This window comes from Crinia signifera, chromosome 4 (assembly GCF_055691185.1).
Source record: "Crinia signifera chromosome 4, ASM5569118v1, whole genome shotgun sequence".
NCBI lineage: Eukaryota > Metazoa > Chordata > Amphibia > Anura > Myobatrachidae > Crinia > Crinia signifera.
The window spans coordinates 88001862-88023698 of NC_139220.1; the positions used below are offsets into that span (position 1 = coordinate 88001862).

Genomic DNA, 21837 nt, shown 5'->3' on the forward strand with positions numbered 1-21837 from the left:
TCTCACTTTGAAGTAAAACCCCACCCAAATCTAATTCTCTCTGCACAAGTTACATCTGCCCCACCTGCAGTGCACATGGTTTTGTCCATATAAGAAGGAATTTGTCAGAGTGAACTAGAATAACCCCCTAAGTTACAGGACAATACGTGATTGCAGCTCAAATAAAAACATTTATATACATTTTGGGGAGTGGGACGGCTATAAGGATATCTTTATCCTTTTTTTACATGTCTATGTTATGTCTGTACTGTTTTTTATTTTCGCTATAGATTTTAGGAAATAAAATAATAAAGGTTATGTTTTATTATACCCTTTGGTGAATCAAAGTGACATTCTCCTCCTTGCTCCCCAAGAAATTTTGCTTTCAATTCTGTGTCCAGTGATAGCACACCCTCATCTCAATAATATATTCACATACCATGATTATTTGAGGGGTCACATATCTATTACTAAATACACTTTCCTGTGCGATTAAACCTGCTCTCCTTGTAACCTTTTATTAAGCATCCTAATTGTGGGCCTTATTCTAGTTCACTCTTTCTGACAAATCCTTCTTAGATGGACAAAACCATGTGCACTGCAGGGGGGCAGATGTAACGTGTGCAGAGAGATTTAGCTTTGGGTGAGGTTATTTTGTTTCTGTGCAGGGTAAATACTGGCTGCTTTATTTTTACACTGCAATATAGAGCTCACTTTGAAGTAAAACCCCACCCAAATCTAATGCTCTCTGCACAAGTTACATCTGCCTCACCTGCAGTGCACATGGTTTTGTCCATCTAAAGCCATGTACACACGGCTGCGATAGGGGCTGATATCACTGGGAATATGGTTGGTGGCGACCATATTGACAGTGATGGGAGTGTGCCCTGGCGATAAATCGCCGGGTGCGCGCTCCCGTTTTCAGCTCCGTTCTGATCGCAGGAGCTTGTTCCCGCGACCAGCTGATTAACTCTGTGGCACCGCCAGAGAGGTTCCCTTTCATCAACGACCATCTCTGGTCGCTGATGAAAAGAAGACACTGAGCAATATATGTGGAATGACCCAAATGCTTCCACTTAAAATATCAAATTATTTTAGGTGGACCTGGGCATAATACTAAGATGAAATTTTTTTTTTTTCCTCCCCCAGTCCTGCAGGACTTCAAATTGTTTAACAAAAAGTGGAACATTCTTCCTCCACTAGGGGGCACAGTGACACTGGGTAATTCCTGGTGAGGTTTAAGTGTGCCCACCAAATGTTTTATAAAATTTGTCCTAGTGTCCTGCCTCCCTCTCCTGCATATCTAATTTCCAGACACCAGCAAGCTATTTTTCTTTTGGTGACTTCAATGTGGGCACAATGTAACTGGTTTAGATGGTCCCCTTTTACTTTTCCAGGTTTTTTCCTCTCAGGGCAGACAGTGTCAGGCCCTGCCACTCAAACACCCGTCGCTGGTGACTGCAACACTGCTGTTTAGGTCGGTGACTGCTGCCTTGGAAGGCCTGAGATGTATTGTAAATATATTATAATCGGCTACATCGGATTTTAGTTATACAATGCCTTGGGGTCCACACCAGAGGGATGAAGTGTGTGTGTGTGGTATAATTTTTATATGCCATTTGCAGGTGCTTTCCTACTGCCACATAACGGTATACAGCCATTTTTATGCATATTGCTGCTTGAGCTTCTATGCAGAGAGCAGCTTTGATACCGGTTTTTGGTTCTACTTTACTCTTGGTAGCGTGGAACACAAATTCCAACTCCTGTGTTAAGAGTTCATTTGATCTCTTCCGGCCTCCTAATTCATTGCACTGTCTCAAAGGGGCACCAGATTTTATTTTTATTTTTTCCCCAAGGGTTTCAATTTTTTCTGGAGTTCTAGGGTCTGCAAGCTCTAGTGTTCAGACCCTACTAGGCTGAGCTACTCCTGGCAGAGAGGAGGGGGCATCGCCAGAGGAGGATGCACATGGCCTCCTCTTAAAATGCCCCTGCCTAGACTCCAACCTCTCTAGTCTTTACCCAGTGTCTCTGCGCCTCCTGGAGGGAATTAACAGGTACAATTATACATCATGGTTTTTTCTGTGACGGACATGCTTTTCTTAATCTGGCATGGCATTGTCAGGGTTTTAAGTTGGTGTTTCAAGAATGCCATGCTAAGTCTATACTGCGTCTCTTTGTCAGGTTCTAGCTACCGCCTTTGATCCTTCTGTTGGTGGAAGGAAGTTTGATGACGTTCTGGTTAACTATTTCTGTGAGGAGTTTGGCAAGAAGTACAAGCTGGATATAAAGTCTAAGATTCGGCCTTTGCTGCGACTTGCTCAGGAGTGTGAGAAACTGAAGAAGTTGATGAGCGCCAATGCTTCAGAGCTACCGCTAAATATTGAATGTTTTATGAATGATATTGATGTCTCTGGATCCATGAACAGGTAGGAGTTTTCCAATATGACTTATTTCTATTATCCCAGCTAGTTCTTATTAACCACTTTGGTGGTATGCCCAGAAGTTTCTCTGGCTGAGCAGCGATGCAGGAGCAGGCTCACCCAAGACATTTCCTGACATGCTACGGTAAAGAAAGGGCGCACCACTATTCCCTTCCCCCTTACGGTTTCAGGAGGATCAGGGCAGTTCGTTGTTTGGGTGCCTGAGCTCCCCCAAACTTCTCCAAGTGGCAGCAGCCCCTTCTGTGTGGTGAGTATTTCTGGGGCAGGACAAACCTGGTCTGGTAGGTTTGTCCTGCCCTAGGAAAACCCACCACTCAAGGGGATAAAGTCCCTTTCCTTTATGAGTTCCAATAATTTACTAGACTGGTAAGAACTGTGGCACTTTAAGCAGGGCTGGATTTAATGTCCTATTCATAGCCCCAGATTAGTTTAAGCAAGCTAATAAAGGTAGGAGAATTATGAGCAAATGGTATGGTGCACCAAACTCTGGGCCTGATTATACTTGTCTCAGGGAGCCCTGAAACTCCTCCCACCAAATGCTCGGCCCCCTTGAAGAATCCCCTCTGTACCATGTATATCTTCACTAACACATCCCCTCGCATGAGTCCACAGCAGGAGAATTATTTCTCCTGCCTTCGGAAATAAGTTGACACTGACTTTTAATTCCTTCGGTGTCCGCCAAAGAGGGCGGGCCGCTTACGTCCTGTAACTCAGCCACCCACTCCCAGCAGGCATTGACCCACCCACGTCCCCAGGGTAACACCCATTAGAAGCTGTGAGTTTCCATCCAGATGCCTCCTGCCCACCCCCTCCCTCCCCTTCACATACGAACGTCTGGGCTACTGTAATAGTCGCCGAAGGTGTTGTACAGCAGCCCTGCACATTCTCAAATACACGCATGTGCAAAGCCGGTCCCCAGAGTGAATAAGTCAGGGACCGATTGAAGATGAATGGTTCCCTCTGTTCTATGTTTTATGTAAACAAAGTGTAGCCGTATGGTATTGATATTAGAATAATACAAAGAAATTATTTATTACTTGCAAATGAAATCTTTGTTATCATTAATTAGGTGAGTGAGTTATGAGCTCATCCTCACCTCTGTCATAAGGTGCGTACACACGTACAGATTTTTCTGTCTGATCTATCTGGTGGGAACAAAAACCTGGAAATGTATGGGAGCAAATGACAATCAAAAATGTCCAACCAAATGCAGGAAAAAAGAAAAAAAAATATATATGCTTTGATAAATTTGCTATATCAGAACGATTTAAACAATTTGTCTGACTGATGACTGTCTGTGTCTGTTTTCAAGTGTTTGGGAACAATTTTTTGATTTGTCATTTGCTCCCATACATTTCCAGGTTTTTGTTCCCACCAGAACTCCTACCAGATAGTTCAGACACAAATCTGTACGTGTGTGCGCACCTATATACTTACTGGGAGTGTGGCTGCCCCAGTCAATAAAACTGGTAAACAGCACTAGAAAACAGCTATTAGATATCCCCTGCAGAGAGCGCTGTGGCTTGATGCAGTGTTAGGTGATCTATCTGTTCCCAATCACTCAACAAAGAGCTGCCAACACAAAAATGCAGCTCATGATGTTTGTGTATCCTAGTCAAGAAAGATGGTATCACAAGCTAGCTGTGACATAGGGCAGTATTCAATGTGATTATTCTCCGTGTATGGCGAGCGTTCTTTTTCGCTCGCCATGCACTCGCCGTGTTTTTGCGGAGATTCTCCATGTTTGGAGACTCTCCGTGACGGCACTTTATACACTATTCAATGTGACTGATACTCGCCGCCCCTCGCGGCGAGTATCAGCCAATCCGGTGCATGAGGTGACGCCGCAGGGAGCCCGAGGATGGTGGCAGGCAGGGAGATGGAAGTCTCCCTGCCTGCCCCAGAATGTATGTGGGGGGGAGGTGGGCTCCCCGGGAGCCAGGCAGCACAGGCTGCCCCCCTGGGAGAGCCAACAGGGGGCCGGGTATTCACTGCTCCCCGTGCATATGTAATGATCGGGTGCAGTGAATATGTGAATATCTAATGAGCGGCTCGGCTCCCGGCCCCCTGCTGGCTGCTCTGTGTAAAAAATAAAAAAAAAATTAAATTAAATATATATTCATGTGCTATAAGCACATGAATAAAAATAGCATGCCCTTTCACAGATTAAAATTCCTGATTTTTTTTTTTTTTTTTTTTTTTACACCAAAATTTAAAACAAAAAACCTTTTATTGTAAAAGTTCACATTCCACTTCTCCATGAAAAGATGGAGAATTGCTACACGGAGAGACACGGCGAAAATCACTTAGAAAGACGGCGAGAAGTGCACATTGAATAGGGTTGCTCGCTTTTTGAGAGCAAAAGTCTCTGTCCAACGCGAGAAAAGCACAAACTCGCCATAAAACACGGAGAATTTTTCTCATTGAATACTGCCCATAGCCATAACTTGTGGTGTTGCTTTAGATATGCTACTTATTCCCAAATGTGGTGGAGTGTTTTAGCCATACCTAAACATTTTGTTCCACATGATGCATAAAGGAAAAGTGTATGAGGACAAAGCTGTATAATTACCTATATAGTGTTTAGTCTTAAGAATTCACTTTTATTATGACTACCTGTAGAGGTTGAGATCTGGTATATTAATGCCGTACACTATTTAGATTACATGCTCTCTATCATAGTGGCTGATGACATGTGACGTCACTCTTTCTAGTGAAGTTCTAATGATTTGAATCTTATTTTGAGAGTACTGCAGAAAATTACCTCCATTGTCTTATTTACCTATCTGTATTCTTCCATCATTGTTTTATTTAAAGCCATTTGTCTCTTTTTTTTTTTTTTTTTTTTTTTTTTAATAAAGGGGTCACTTTGAAGAAATGTGTGATAGTCTATTGTCTCGCGTTGAAGCACCACTTCGCAGCGTGTTGGAACAAGCTAGTAAGTAGGCACGAGCAGTGATGTGTGCTGCATTTTATAAAGCAGTGTTGGGGTACATATACTTTAGTATGGTCTCATCTATGAATGAGCAATAAAGGCAGCCCTCTAGTCTGTATTATCTAAATGTGGTAGGCCCTAGAATAGGGCTTCTTAGTTCCGTTGAGTTGTATCCCAAAATCTTGCTGGTCGTGGTTGGGCAGGTTGCCATGAGCCTCTTAAATTCTGTGCTACTGCTTTTATTTATTTTCATTTAAGTTTGGAAACTTATCAGTTATCTTTGTATTTGTACATTTCTATGCCCACCATTATATTGAGTAACAGGACTTCAATTTGTTTTATTCCTTATTTGTATGGTTAGACCAGGGGTTCTCAAACTGTCACCAGGACCCCACACAGGTCACATTTTTCAAGTCTCCCGACAGTTGCACAGCTGTACTCATTACTCATTGACACCTTTTAAAAGACCCACAGGTGGAGCTAATTTCACCTGTGATTCTGTGAGGAGACCTGCAAAACCTAAACTGTGTGGGGTCCCGAGGACTGTCCCTGTGGTTTAGACCATAATATATACAATTTGTGAAGTCCATTTTGTTTCCCTGCAGAACTATAGCTGAGCATTAAATGTTTGATTTTATTCTTATTTTAGTCTTACGTTCTGATATTTTAAGGGATTTCAGCATTTTGAACTAATAGGTTTGGATTCAGCTTTTCTATAACCTGTATCCAGTTGTCTGATCGGCCTTTTTTATCTACAGAGCTCAAGAAAGAAGATATTTATGCAGTTGAAATAGTTGGTGGTGCCACACGCATCCCAGCTGTAAAAGAGCGAATCATTCGTTACTTTGGTAAAGAAGTCAGCACAACGTTGAATGCTGATGAAGCAGTAGCCAGAGGCTGCGCATTACAGGCAAGTGGCCTTTGTATACATAGCCAGGGGAACAGTTCTGTTCATTTGTGTCTTTCAAATGTTTGAACATGTTGCAGCATCTGTATTTGCAGCACTTTACTCACTTACCTACGATTCTTGTCATTTGATAATGGCTGTCTGCTTTATGAAATGTTGGTTACTGCTATCAGTCTAGTAAACTTTAATGTTTTTTTGTCTGCCTTGGTTGTAGTGTGCAATTCTGTCTCCGGCTTTTAAAGTGCGAGAGTTTTCGATCACTGATCTGGTACCATACCCAATCTCCTTGAAGTGGAATTCACCTGCCGAAGAAGGGTTAAGGTGAGGTATATATATTATGTATTTTAGCTTTGACTGGTATGAATCGGTGGTTCCCAAACATTTGTTTTCAGGGCACCACAACAGTCCAGGTTTTAGGGATATCTCTGCTTGAGGCAGTACGGATGGTGTAATGGTTAGCATTACTGCCTCACAGCAATGAGGTCATGGGTTAGATTCCCACCATGGCCCTAACTGTGCGGAGTTTGTATATTCTCCCCGTGCTTGCGCAGGTTTCCTCCCACATTACAAAAATATACTGGTAGGGTAATTGGCTCCCAACAAAATTAACCCTAGAATGTCTGTGCGTGTGCAGGTACATGTGGTAGGGAATATAGATTGTAAGCTCCACTGGGGCAGGGACTGTTGTGAATGTTCCAATATTCTCTGTACAGCGCTGCGAAATATGTGTGCACTATATAAATAACGTAATTTAAAAAATTATGCTAAGATGGTGCAACTGCATAGTCAGCTCAAGCATGGAGGGCCTTTAAAACCTGGACGGTTGATGGGCCATGAGGACGGTTTTAAAATATGGACTGCCTTACATAAATCACTGTTCTTAATTCCATTGGATCAAGCATTCAGAAGATCGGTCCTTCAGGCACACTAAGGGGTTTATTTACTAAGATGGGAGCTGTATTGAAGATCGGATGTTGCCCATAGCAACCAATCGGGATCTATTTAGAACCTTCTAGAACAGTGGTTCCCAACCTTTTTTCTCTCCCGTACCCCTTGATTAGGCTTTTCATTGATAAGTACCCCCTCCTCTCATTTTGAAATATGGACAGTACTTAGCGGTATGCGGATCCTTATGCATGTCCTTATATTAAGGAGGAGCGGAGAAGTAGTATACAGCAAGGAATCTTGCCATTCTGGGCGGTATTCAATGTGAATACCTGCGAGGTGCAGCGAATCCTTTTTAGGATTCGCTGCACATTCGCCACGTTCCGGAGCCAGCGGGCTCCGGTATTCAACGTGTCAGGGGCTCGCTGCCCCTGACAGGCGAATATGAGCTCCTGCGGCGATTGCCGCAGGGAGCCTGAGGAGGGTGCCAGGCAGAGAGATGGAAGTCTCTCTGCCTGCCCCTGAACGTTTGTGGGGGGCAGGTGGGCTCCCCGGGTGCCAGGCAGCACAGGCTGCCCCCCGGGGGTGCCAGCAGGGGGCCACGTATATTCACTATACCCGAACGTAACATCGGGTGCAGTGAATATATGAATATGTAATGAGCGGCTCGGCTCCAGCGCCCCCTGCTGGCTGCTGTGTTAAAAAAAAAAATAATAATATTTTTTTAAAAATTAAATATATATTCATGTGCTTACAGCACATGAATAAAAATAGCATGCCCCTCCTCAGAAGAAAATTCCTGATTTTTTTACACCAAATGTAAAAAACAGAACACTTTATTTTAAAAGTTCACATTCCACTTCACCATAAAAAAATAGCGAGTGCTACTCGGTGAATCATGGTGAAAAAAACCTTCAAATGTATTCGCCATCTGCTCATTGAATAGGGTGATTCACCGTTTTAGTCAGAAATTCGCCAAACAGCACAAATTCGCCATAAAAACATGGCGAATCAGGCTCATTGAATACCGCCCTCTGTGTCTAGACACTGGTTGTGTATTATCTCCAGTATTCACGCTAACACCGGTAGGATTAATGCTGCTGCTTCCTCCACCTTTGTCAGTGCTGGGTAGATGACTGCTGATGTCTGAGGGCAGCATGGTAAGCTCCCAGTGGATTGCTGGTCAGGCATATGACACAACATGGTTTGTCTCCATGGCAATGGGTCTTCTTCAGCCATCAAAAGACCTTTTCATTGTCCGCCATTACCAATATTATTTTCAAGTACCCCCAACTGGTCTGCAGAGTACCCCCAGGGGTACTAGTACCCCAGGTTGGGAACCACTGTTCTAGAAGATGGAATCGGATTTTTTGCCCATAGCAACTTCCCATATATTTTCTAGAAGTTTCTAAATAGTTTCTGGTTGTTATAGGTAACATTCCTTCAATAGAGCTCCCATCTTAGTAAAAAAAAAACCCTAACAGTCCAGGTTTTGGTGAAATCCGTACCTTAACACAGATGACTTAATAACTTGTTATTAATAATTAACAATTTGTACTGAAGTCTGGATATCCCTATAACCTGCACAGTTGGGGTCCCTTGAGGTCTGTGGTTGAGAATGTGCCTGCATTATAGATCCACAGAATATAACCTAGCATTAGATATGTGTTTTATTCCCAACTAGTGCCCGATCTGCTTGCCATGGGTGCGCAATAGGGTTTTTTTTTTTCTTGGAATGTTGGATAATGTGTTAAGGAACTTAATCCCGTTTCCAATGGGGGCGAGGTGTATATATGGGAATGTTAAATATTTACAATGTATTTCTGCATGTGAGCATTGCCGTTACCTTGTGTACTTCAGTGAGTGGTCATTGCTGTCCGTTTGGTATTTAAACTAACCACCTGTACTCTTGCTTTCAGTGATTGTGAAGTGTTTCCCAAGAATCACGCAGCACCCTTCTCCAAAGTGCTTACTTTCTACAGAAAGGAGCCTTTTAATCTGGATGCTTATTACAGTGCTCCCAAAGAACTGCCCTATCCAGATCCCTCTCTAGGTAAGTGAAGCACTGCTGTATATACATTTTTTTTATTTTATTTTTTTATAATAAATGAAACTCTTAAGGCGTATGGCACCATATATTTGGAGTTGTAGTCTTCTATTCCATATAACAGACCACACTTTCTGCCCCTTTCTGTACTTCGAGCCTACAGGATTAATGAGTCTCTTCAGATCATTCATAAACAATAAGTAATTGTTTAGAATTCTTTTGAATCCCTCAGATGCTAGAACGTTATTTCCAGCTGGGATTTGTGTAGAAAAATCTGTTCTTTTTTATGTAGCTGATCATGTTATCCAAGAAAGGAGTTTCTGTGCTCCTTTATAACCAAGGTGTTTCTTCTTTGGTTACAAAGAACCAAAAAATGTAATGTCTTTTTTGACAAAAGATTTGTCTATGATCTTCCTGCATGCAGGAAAGATCATAGACCATCGTTAACGATTCGCGGGTACGCGCATTGTTAACGATGGCACGGAACGATTGGTCGTTCCCATCGATCGAGAACGCCCACATTGGGCTTCAAATCTATCCGTGTGTACCCAGCTTTAGATTTGGGTGGAGTATGTGTACTTCACACTGATATCATCTATATTGCAGTTTAAAAATTAAACAGCCAGTATTTGCTCTGCACAGAAACAAAATAACTTGCCAAAATCTAAGTCTCTGCCCCCTCTGCAGTGCACATGGGTTTTGTCCCTGATCAAAGCAAATGTGCTTTGCAAACCAAATTGAATCATCCTGTGTGTTTAAAGTCATGATTCTTAAGGTTAAAGGTCTATTGGGAAGTGTGTGGGCTAGGCGCGGAACTCCCATATCAAGTATCTAAATTGTGTGTGTATATAGATACGGATGTGTCCTCTTACATTTAGCCTCAATACATTACCTGCTTTACTGGAGTGAATAAGCAGCCAGGCCCTGTTTAACTATGTTGTTGTTGAGTGTCTTTAGAGACTATGGCCTTTATTCAGATCTGATCGCAGTACAAATTTGTTTGGAAAATGGGCAAAACCATGTGCACTGCAGGTGGGGCAGATGTCACATGTGCAGAGAGAGTTAGATTTGTGTGAGTTATTTTGTTTTTTTGTTTCTGTGCAGGGTAAATACTGGCTGCATTATTTTTACACTGCAATATAGATTTCAGTTTCAACACACCCCACCCAAATTTAACTATCTTTGCACATGTTACATCTGCCCCACCTGCAGTGCACATGGTTTTGCCCATTTTCCAAACAAATTTGTACTGTGATCAGATCTGAATAAGGGCCTAAGTCACACACCGCTATATCTAGGTATTTCATATTGTACTATCTGCGCAGACTCCTTGTGCGGCCCACACACCTAGCATTGGATTTCAGGGAAAAAATTTGCTGACCAAAAATTCTCAAAATTTCTGCATGATAGGAGTGGCTGTTTGGTGTGACTGCAGCAATGCTGGATGAAGTGTATCGTATACTTATGAACAGACTTGTGACTTCTATTTTAAATGTTTGCAGTTGCTTCAGACTAGTGGGAGAATTCAATTAGCAATTATGAACGTCTATTGCCAGGATGCCCTTTATCATTTGATAAGAAAATCACAAATTGCATGTGCATGATACATTCTTGCTATTACAGAAGTTTTAGTGTTATCCTATATTCGTTTTTCAGAAGTTTTGTGGTTCTTAATGTGCATTACTCTAAAAAAAATATAAAGTATATCTGCAGAATGCAAAACAAACGGGGTTACTAGTAACCTGGCACGATGGACAAATGTTTTAATTTAATAAAACCAGCTGGTTTCTCCAGGAGACCATCATTCTCCTAAATCCTCCTTGATTTAGATGTGAAATGTAATGGGCTTGTGCTATCTTCGGCACCACACTTCAAATTTCAGTCTTGCATACACATAAAGGTTTCTTTATGCAAATACCACAGGTCAAAAGCTTCTGGCACTTAATAAAAGGCAAACACTTACTTGAGGATTCGACCTCGCGTGCCCGTAATGGTTTCTTTGACCGGTGATAACTTCATTCAAACAGGACATAAGTGGTTCATATGACACTTGCTTTCAATTTCAATCTTGCATTCCCATAATGGTATCTTTAAAAATATTCGGCTCCAAATGCTTCAAGTAGGGAGGCCAATCCCGGGATCGGGATCGGCGGGATCCCGGGATTTAGGCCTAAAATCGGCGGGATTTGAATCCCGGGATTGAAGCTTTCAATCCCGGGATTTCGGGATTAGTATCCCAGTGCTAAATGTACTTTTTTTCCAAAGCCGGGCAGCGCTGAGCACTTTAGAATGGCTCGGATGCTGCCCGGCTGTCTGCTGCGTACCCCCCGGTGGCTGATTGGTCCGCTCTGCTGTCAGTGTCATGACGGCGCCCAGGCTGCGCATGCCTGTCAGTGCACTTCAGCACAAGCATAGTCGCTCAGCCGCCCGCCTGGCCGCTGCATGGATGGACGGACGGACATCGCTCCTGCTGCTGCCTGTCACCATACCTCTGTAAGTGACAGTGCAGGGCAGGGGGATGGGGAAGAGTGGCGGACGGGCAGGCGGGGCGAATAAGAGGGCATTTATATTGATATTTGGGGGGGGGCATTTTTTTTTTATTAGGGAGGCCAATCCCGGGATTCCCGGGATTGAGCATTTTTCAATACCGAATCCCGGGATTGAAAAAATGCCCCGGGATTGGCCTCCCTAGCTTCAAGGTTAAAAACAACTTTTAATATCCAAAATACACACTATAAATTTCCACAAACAAAGGCTTTCAGGGGTGGGATGGACAAGTGGTGAAGGCAATCAGATGTTCCGGCCGATACACGCTTCAGATGTCACTCGGCAAGGTGGCCGCTCACTGGTTCTAGATGGATCTTCCCGTCCTCCTTACACGTGCATCGTCTGTGGCAGGCGGAGTGTGTGGCATCAGTGTCAACTCGTTTTGGATGTACAGTTCCTTTTCAAGACTCTTTGACCTGTGGTATTTGCATAAAGAAACCGTTGTGTATGCAAGACTGAGATTTGAAGTAAGTGTGGTGCCAAAGAAAGCGCAAGCCCACTACATTTCACATCTAAAGTAAGGAGGGGCAGTACGGATGGTGTAATGGTTAGCATTACTGCCTCATAGTGCTGAGGTCATGGGTTCCATTCCCACCATGGCTCTAACTGTGCGTAGTTTGTATATTTTCCCCGTATTTGCGTGGGTTGCCTTTGGGTACTCTGGTTTCCTCCCACAATCCAAAAATATATATACTGATAGGTTAATTGGCTCCCCCCCCCCCCCCCCCAAAAAAGAAAAAATTAACCCTAGAATGTCTGTCTGTGCATGTACATGTGGTAGGGAATATAGATTGTAAGCTCCACTGGGGCAGGGACTGATGTGAATGTTAAAATCTCTGTAAAGCGCTGCGGAATATGTATGAGCTATATAAGAACCTGAATAGAAGGGGATTGACTTGCAAAGACGCAGGTCACAAAAAAGCAAAATGTGCTTTTTGGGCGCACTCTTTGTATATGATTATGTAATGTAGTATTGATTCATTAAAACGTAACTTTTATTAAGACTTTACCTAAAAGAAGGATGACTATCTAACTCTTCTTTGAAAAGAAAAATTCTCACTTGAAAGAGAAAAAGATTAAAATGTCCGCAAATGCCAGTTTTTGCTCTGCTATGAATGAGTCAGAGCATAAATTGGTCAGGCATGCAGTTAACGTTACTGGTCATAGGCATTCCTTTTGTAACGCTGCCTATTTATTGAGGCGTTGTGTAACCGTGATTACTCACTCCCTCTGATTATTTTTCAGGGCAAGTGCTGACAATTTTATTGTGACTAATAGTGGAATATATGTCCTATTGTGGTCACTGTCAGGTTGCTCCTTGTGTTCAACGCTTGTGGTTATGTATTGATGGTCTAATAGGTCTAAGTATTTGAACCATTAGTTTAATTATTCGCTGTGCAACGGACAATCAAAATAGCCATGTGGGAGTCTTGGCTCGCATTCATTAAAGGAATCTCACACACAGATGGAAATATTCCCCTGCAGTAGGTTTCTCCTTGGCATCATGTCATGACCAACCATGCGTGTACCATACCAGATCCGCGTCCTCCGCAGGCTTAACTCCCTCCGTTTGTCCTGAACTCCGGCTGCCAGGCTTAGAGTGACATGCCAGTAGCGTATAACAGACGCTACACCTCTTGATGTGCACTGAACAGCCGGCTACCTCGGACCCCCTCCCGACACGGCTATCCAGCCTGCCGGGTCAGGTACCACGCAACTGATCTCTGATTACAGAGTCAGTAGACATTCTGAGGCAGGAATCGTTTATATGCTTGTGGTTAGATAATAGCCTGGTGGTATATGCACACCATATCCATGTGTACACAGCACCTTTTTCGCTCTGTAGATAATTAGTTTTTTTATGTGAATTTGCCCCAAACAGCTGATGTCAAACAGCGATATTTGATAGGAGACTACAGGTTGTAGCCTGAATACAGCGATGCTAACTGTTTGATGTGACAGCCCAGTGGTGGATATCTGTATATGGCACAGGTGGCTGTATGGTTATAGCACCATTTCTGTGCAAATTGACATATACAGAGTATTTGACTTCTGGTGCTGCTTTATTTCTTAAAGTGGCAATATTGATCCAATCATCTCATGATGTGTATGCGCTGTAAGTAACCAACCTTGTATGTAAATCTACCCTAACAGCTGCAATCAAATAGCAGTAGTTGGTAGGGGATCACAGGCTGTAGCCTGACACAGTGGAGCTATCTGTGTACCATTTCTGTGCAAATTGACATATACAGAGTATTTGACTTCTGGTGCTGCTTTATTTCTTAAAGTGGCAATATTGATCCAATCATCTCGTGATGTGTATGCGCTGTAAGTAACCAACCTTGTATGTTAAATCTACCCTAACAGCTGCAATCAAATAGCAGTAGTTGGTAGGGGATCACAGGCTGTAGCCTGACACAGTGGAGCTATCTGTGTAGTGTGATAGCCCAGCAGTGAATAGATGTATATGATACAGGTGGCTATAAGGCTATAGCACTAATCAGTACAACGTATGTATGCAGAGCGTTTTATTACAGGTGCTGTTTGATCTCCAAAAGGTGGTGACATCGATCTAATCATCTTTTTATGTGCACAGAGGAGTTATAAGGCAGCTTCAAATAAGAAATACGTATTATTGTGGTAAAAGACTGTTATGACAAACGATTAAGTTTACTAAAAAATCTATGTGCACACTGGGAATATACCCAAAAAAATTACCCATGTATGTATGTGCACTGTTTGAGAGTATCTAATAATTCCCGGGATCAGCAGGTGACCAGCAACAGGCTCTCTCATTGGGGATTCGATGTATTAATACAGATCCTCAAAAGCAGAAGCCTTGGTACACAAGCAACCCGACTATACTCCAGTAAACTGTGATCTCTTCAACACTCTCATCCGGCCAGGTTATATGAATAGTTTCCCTGCACTGCTAGACGCATCAGGGATGACATATATCTGACCCGACAGCAGAAGTGTTCTATTTTTTCCCCACAGCAGTCAACCTGACATCGTATAACGGTGACTACAACACACAGTGTACCTGTATACCCCTAAATACTTCTATATAACAATAGAATATATAGGGGGCCAGACAAGTAATCAGAGGCCAAGTCCCTGGTGAACACCTGGTATGGTACACGCATGGTTGGTCATGACATGATGCCAAGGAGAAACCTACTGCAGGGGAATATTTCCATCTGTGTGTGAGATTCCTTTAATGAATGCGAGCCAAGACTCCCACATGGCTATTTTGATTGTCCGTTGCACAGCGAATAATTAAACTAATGGTTCAAATACTTAGACCTATTAGACCATCAATACATAACCACAAGCGTTGAACACAAGGAGCAACCTGACAGTGACCACAATAGGACATATATTCCACTATTAGTCACAATAAAATTGTCAGCACTTGCCCTGAAAAATAATCAGAGGGAGTGAGTAATCACGGTTACACAACGCCTCAATAAATAGGCAGCGTTACAAAAGGAATGCCTATGACCAGTAACGTTAACTGCATGCCTGACCAATTTATGCTCTGACTCATTCATAGCAGAGCAAAAACTGGCATTTGCGGACATTTTAATCTTTTTCTCTTTCAAGTGAGAATTTTTCTTTTCAAAGAAGAGTTAGATAGTCATCCTTCTTTTAGGTAAAGTCTTAATAAAAGTTACGTTTTAATGAATCAATACTACATTACATAATCATATACAAAGAGTGCGCCCAAAAAGCACATTTTGCTTTTTTGTGACCTGCGTCTTTGCAAGTCAATCCCCTTCTATTCAGTTGTATTCTCTGAATGTTTGGGCGCACCACCAATTGATGACTAGGAGATTTTTCGTCAATAGTTTCAAATATTGGTCTTTCAAATTAGTCTAACATAATTACTTGATATGAACCATAGTCTGTGCGGATCCACCCTCCACTTACATTACTATATAAGAACCTGTCAATGAATAAGGAAGATTGAACGTTGGTTTTCCCCATAACCCTTGTGCTATATCTACAGAATGTTCTATTTAAATTAGGAGTACAAAAAAAGGAAAGGGTTCCCAATTAGTGTACCACATAACCTCACCATGCTTTGGGTAAGATGCTATGCACAAACACTTTGGATTCCCAAACAACTCTTGCGGACCATTTGAACTTATCGCCACTTTGAACTGACCTATCCTCCAGATCCTGGGTATCCGTGGGGGAAACATCAAAGTTTTTGCTTTAAAATAGGGATTTCCCCTACTTTCACCTGACCAGGAGATGGTGAAAAGAAATCCCAGTTTAAAACCTATGTAGAATTATTGCATCTAAAGTCTTTGGGCCAGATGCACCAACCTTCAAAAGTGATAAAATGGAGAGTGATCGGCTCCTGCCTGACATTTTTTTTAAACTTCTGTGACATGGCAGGTAGGAGCTGATTTGCTGGCTGTTTATCACTCTCCATTCTATCACTTTTGAAGCTTGGTGCATCTGGCCCCTGCTCCTAACGAGTGCAGGTTTGCATTTTTTTTTTTTTTATTCTGATAAGAACAGATCGGCACTTGTGCTAGAGGTACAACACTCTGCAAGATGTACAGTGTATGAAGTCTGTAAATGTTCCTCCTGTTGTGCTGCGAGATATGATGCTACTTTTATTGGCAGTATCCGCTTCATTTTGAACCCTTGGTTACTGTTGTAGTGTAACTGGAACCTTATTTTTTTGCACAAATACCGGGCTGTGTTGTGCACAACATTATTTTCAGTATTTACTAATGCAATGTTGCTGTGGGTAATATAAGACGTGGCTTTGCTCTGCTGATAACTTTGTTTGGTTCTTCTAGGTCAATTCCATGTGCAGAAGGTGGTCCCGCAGGCTGATGGCTCTAGCTCTAAGGTGAAGGTGAAAGTACGGGTAAACGTCCATGGCATATTTAGTGTGTCTAGTGCGTCACTGGTCGAGATACACAAAACGGAAGAGGGGGAAGAACCCATGGAAACGGACCAGACTGCAAAAGATGAGGAGGTACTGCTGACTGCTCAAAGGAATATTGATAGGCTTATGGAAATGTTAGTAGCGTGATTTTATAAGGTGTGATTTGCCAATGTCTTACCAGAAAATGCAAGTTGATCAAGAGGAGCCTAAGCAAGAAGAAACCCAGCCAGCGCAAGCCGAAAGCAAAGCTAATCCTGATGAAATGGAGGTGCGGTGTTTACTGTATTAAATATAGTGTATTTATGTGTTGATGTTTTATGTAGGTAACACTCATCATAATAAGTAATGGACCTTTCCTTAAAAATGTATTTAAAGAAACACGTTTGATTCTATAAAGAATGCTGTTCTCATGATAATAATGCAACACTTAATGGAACTGGTACTTTTTTGGTAACTGCTTATAGTGCTTTATGCACAATATTCTAGAAACCAAGTTCTATTATCCTTTATCATTTGGTACAGCAACATTATTTGTGGTACTATAAAGCCCTGATACATAATATTTATATATATAAATTTTTTTTTTTTTTGCTCACTGTTGGTGGGGTTATCCCCTGTATTAGGGTTCCACCTCTGTGTTGGGGAGATGTAGCAAGCAGTGGAAATAGAGATACAATTGTTGTGGGTAACTTTGGGTAACGTTGGCCCTTGTTTAAACTGTCCTAGCATCTATCTAGGATATTCTATAACCTGATAGATGCTGATTGGTTGCTACTTAGCCTCTTTTTTCACAGCTGATCGATCTCCACACTAAGTGTTTTTTAACGTAAGACATTTTCATTTTATCTGCTTCTGTTTTTTTCCGCTTTTTCTAGACTTCACAAACCGCACCTAAAGAGAAGAAAACTGATCAGCCTCCTCAAGCCAAGAAGGCTAAAGTAAAGACCAGCACAGTTGACCTTCCCATTGATCACTATCCTCCTTGGCAGATAGGAAGGGATACGCTGAACTTATTTGTTGAAAATGAGGTTTGTAGTCTCTTTTATTGGGTGTGATAGTTGCAATAATGAGATAGGGGGAGATTCTTGTTATGCTGTGTACAGATCAGTGGATTCTTGCTCTTGTCTTTTTTTTCCCCCCAATTATGTTATACAGAGATTGTGAGGCCTCTAGGCTAGGAGATATCCGGAATTGCATTTGAATATGAAGTTCCACGATGATGCAGCAATCTTTTTTTTAAATTATTTTATTTTTTTTTTCACACCGCTACGGGAGACATCTTTGCAGGGGATGGCGGAAGAGCCGCGATCCCCCATAAGGGGACGCATGCCCACGAGATGCGCGCACATCCCCTTACAACAGGGCTTCCCCCCCCCCGGGTCCCCATAGTCTCACCGACGGTCGCCCCGAGTCCTCTCTGCCTTGCCACACACCCCCACCCCCTAACCCTGTCAGTCTCCCTGAAGCGTTTTTTTTTCCACACCAAGCTACAGATGGAGCGGGAGACATCTTTGCAGGGGATGGCGGAAGAGTCTCCATCCCCCGTAAGGGGACTCGTGCGCACGAGATGCGCCCCGGGTCCTCGCTGCCTTGCCGCACCCCCAAAATTTTGTCTGAAAATATGGGCCCACTAACTGACCAGATGATCTCATGTTTTGGATACTTCACGTTCAAGTCCACAGCACAGGCCAGCATAAGCCATACGCCCAAAGGCATTGCACTCAGGAGAGGTTAAAATGTTACATTGATAAGAAGAAGCAGCAGCTATGATAGATACATAGATAAGAGGTAAAATTATAATGTTAAAAACCATAAAAAACTTTTGCTGCTACTGTGACTGACTGCAAGTCTGCATTCCACATGGTTTTAGTCAGCTAATTAACCTGTGTAAATCAAAATTGTCCCTGATTAAAATTAAGTTACTGCAACCCTCTTTTTAGGTGTTAGTGTTCCCTCTAAGCATCTTCTGCAGGGTGCCGCACACTATCTGTTTTTAAAACCTCAAAATGCAACCTGCCTTTTTTGTGTGTGGTACTGTGCGCCCTTATCACATGCCGCTGAAACCTTTCAGTGTGTGCCATCATGCATAATGGGTATTATGTTGTACAGTATGCCATCATGTGCAGTGGGCCTAATGGTATAATGTGCAAGAGGAATTGGTGTGTGCCATAGTGTGTAATTGTCATTATGACCGAATATGTAATGGGCATAGAGCAGTGGTTCCCAAACTTTTTTGGATCATGGCACCCTAGAGTATCAGATTTTTTTTCATGACACCCCTAGGCAAAAAATTAGATACCAAAAACTTCAGAAAAAAATATTAAATTAAATAAGTTGCGCTTATATGTCCTCTTTAGGTCCAGTTATGTGAGTAATGAGGAACATGATTCACTTCTGTTTATCCACATGTTATAATTGGCAGTCACAAGTACTGATTTTCCGGTACTCTTTACCTAGAAGGGCGCCAGCGATTGAAATCGCGGGCGTCGGGGGTAAAAATCGCTGTCATCGCGGGTAAATCGGGATGACCGCGATGACCGCGATTTTCCCATAGGGAACAATGTTAAAAAGGCTGATTGACCGCGATTTTACTGTTAAATGGCTCAATGGACCCGATTTGGCCATAGGAATCAATGTTAAATGGGCCACCGAGCCCATTAACCCTTAAATGTCCCCCCCCCCCAATTTTTAACGCCACCCCACGATCCACGCCAACCCGAAGCGTGGCGAGCGCAGCGAGCCCGCGAGGGTCGGCGGTACGCGTCCTCCGACCTTTTCATGCCCTACTATCCACTAGGGCGTGGAGTGAGAATAGAATAGTGTGGCGAGCGCAGCGAGCCACCGAGCCCGAAGCGTGGCGAGCGCACGCGGATACCTTCACAGGTAGACGCGTCCCCTCGCGGGCTTCACAGGTGTCGGCGTCGCCACGGACACCTGTGAAGCCCGCGAGGGGACGCGTATAACTGTGAAGGTATCCGCGTCCCCTCGCTGCGCTCGCCACGCTTCGGGCTCGGTGGCTCGCTGCGCTCGCCACACTGTTATATTCACACTCCACGCCCTAGTGGATAGTAGGGCATGAAAAGGTCGGAGGACGCGTACCGCCGCCCCTCGCGGGCTCGCTGCGCTCGCCACGCTTCGGGGTGGCGTTATAAATTGGGGGGGACATTTAAGGGTTAATGGGCTCTGTGGCCCATTTAACATTGATTCCTATGGCCAAATCGGGTCCATTGAGCCATTTAACAGTAAAATCTGGTCCATCGCGCCTTTTAACATTGATTCCTATGGTAAATCGGGAGCATCGCGGGTACATTTATGGCCGGCCGCGACGCGACCGACACGATTTCCATATTTAACATGGGTTTCAATGGCAAATCGCGGGCATCGCGTCGGTCGCGTCGCGGCCAGACATAAATGTACCCGCGATGACCGCGACGGGCGCCCAACTAAGTAAAGAGTACCGATTTTCCTTATTACTTTGACCATATATATAATTTGAATTTGTCCTGGACCACCAATCCAGGGCACCCCTGCAAGTGCTCCGCGGCACCCCTGGGAGCCACGGCACACAGTTTGGGAACCACTGGCATAGAGTATAACAATGTTTAATGGGTCTAAAGGCCCATACACACTGGGTGACTTTCAGCTCAAAGCTGCCCAGTGTGTATGGCCCCGGTGGTGAGCACTGCTGCGCGTTCCCGCATCATCGCCGGGAAAGCCGCTCATCTGCTGGTAATACCAACAGATGAGTGGCTTTGAGGACAGCTTTGCATAGCGCTACACTATGCAAAGCCATCTGCCCCCCACTGGCAGCGCCGGGCCGGGGGGGGAAGTTGCTCACCCTCTACACCCTAGCCAAAGTGCCTATAGGAGTGTATTGGAGGCAGTCCCTATTGTATTTATACAATTTTTACTTTGTACTATCTATAATGAGTGGCAGATGAGAGCTGTGGCAGTATTTATTAGTTATATTCTGTGTTGCATCAAGGGGTAGAAACATGCCTCTTAATTTGTTGGGTCATTGGGCTGCTGACCTCTGACCCTGCATCAGACAGGAAGCACAAATGAGAAGCCAATCCTTATTTAAATCTAGTTGCCCATTCTGTTCCATTACTCTAAAGGCCCACATACATTAGGCCGACTTGTCCTGAGGACAAGTCGGACCCAATCCTCCGACTAGCTGCCCAGCAGCTCCCCAGGAGGCTCACATACAATTTAGGACTTGATGTGCCATTTTTTACATGTGATAAAGAAAATATCGGGGAGCTGCAGGGTGGTGAGGCGCAGTGGGGGCAGGCGGCGGCTCTCAAATGAGTGGCCGGCTGAGGAGGAAGCAGTGCGTCCGCAGCCGTAATCAGATCAGTGCTGCAGCGGTGGCTATTACATCTTTTAAAATGTGTCAAATGACTCTCCGGCTTTTGATTGGCTGAGTTCGAGCACTCTCAGCCAATCAGTGGTGGTGGAGGGAGGCCACTGATTGGCTGAGAGTGCTCGAACTCAGCCAATCATTAGCTGGGCAGTCATTTTACATGTTATTTTAAAGTTGTAATTGCCGCTGTTGCCCGCCTGCTACGGCGCTGGACAGTGGACACTGATGATCAGGTCACCGCCGCCCGCCCCAGCCCTGATCTGATTACCCCCACCCAGTGACAGAAAGCTGATGATCACCGCCGTGGCTGGACACCCCCTCCCCCCCCGGCCACTCATTTAAGAGCCGCCGCTGCCCGCCCACTGCAGGAGGTCGGACGTGATCGTACATGCTGCACGTCCGACCTCCTGATCCGGTCCGATGCGCACGGGACCAGGGATCGGATCAAATGTCAAACACATGCGATTTTTGGGCCGAAGTGCTCAAATAACGTGGAATCGGTCCAAAATCGCATAGTGTATGGGGGCCTGGAGTTGAGAGATGGAAGATTTCACAGTGGCTGCCTTTTGTTGTACCCTGAAAACTAAAACCTTGATACTGATAAGAAAAATCAATGTTTGTTTTTTAACAAACCCAGGGAGGAGGAGGGGGTCTTGCATAATGTTTTTTACCTGGAATGGAAACTAGTCAAATATTGACTTTTAGCAATTTCATTGAGCTATATCACAGGTTTGCAGTTTTGGCAAAAAGCCCCCCCCCCCCCCCCCTCCTAAAATGCTACTTGGAGATGCCAGGCAACTGCTGATTAATTTGGTACT

At 43.8% G+C, this 21837-nt stretch overlaps 1 protein-coding gene across 1 annotated transcript in view; it reads left to right on the forward strand.

The window, feature by feature from the left end:
- The window catches only part of HSPA4 (heat shock protein family A (Hsp70) member 4), a 52165-nt gene that overhangs the window by 21393 nt on the left and 8935 nt on the right, over nucleotides 1–21837 (forward strand). The window contains exons 7-14 of the mRNA XM_083181965.1: nucleotides 2161–2405; nucleotides 5282–5358; nucleotides 6114–6265; nucleotides 6477–6583; nucleotides 9067–9200; nucleotides 16562–16743; nucleotides 16835–16921; nucleotides 17529–17681. Coding sequence (XP_083038091.1) covers nucleotides 2161–2405; nucleotides 5282–5358; nucleotides 6114–6265; nucleotides 6477–6583; nucleotides 9067–9200; nucleotides 16562–16743; nucleotides 16835–16921; nucleotides 17529–17681 — 1137 coding nt within the window. The remainder of the gene's footprint in view (nucleotides 1–2160; nucleotides 2406–5281; nucleotides 5359–6113; nucleotides 6266–6476; nucleotides 6584–9066; nucleotides 9201–16561; nucleotides 16744–16834; nucleotides 16922–17528; nucleotides 17682–21837) is intronic.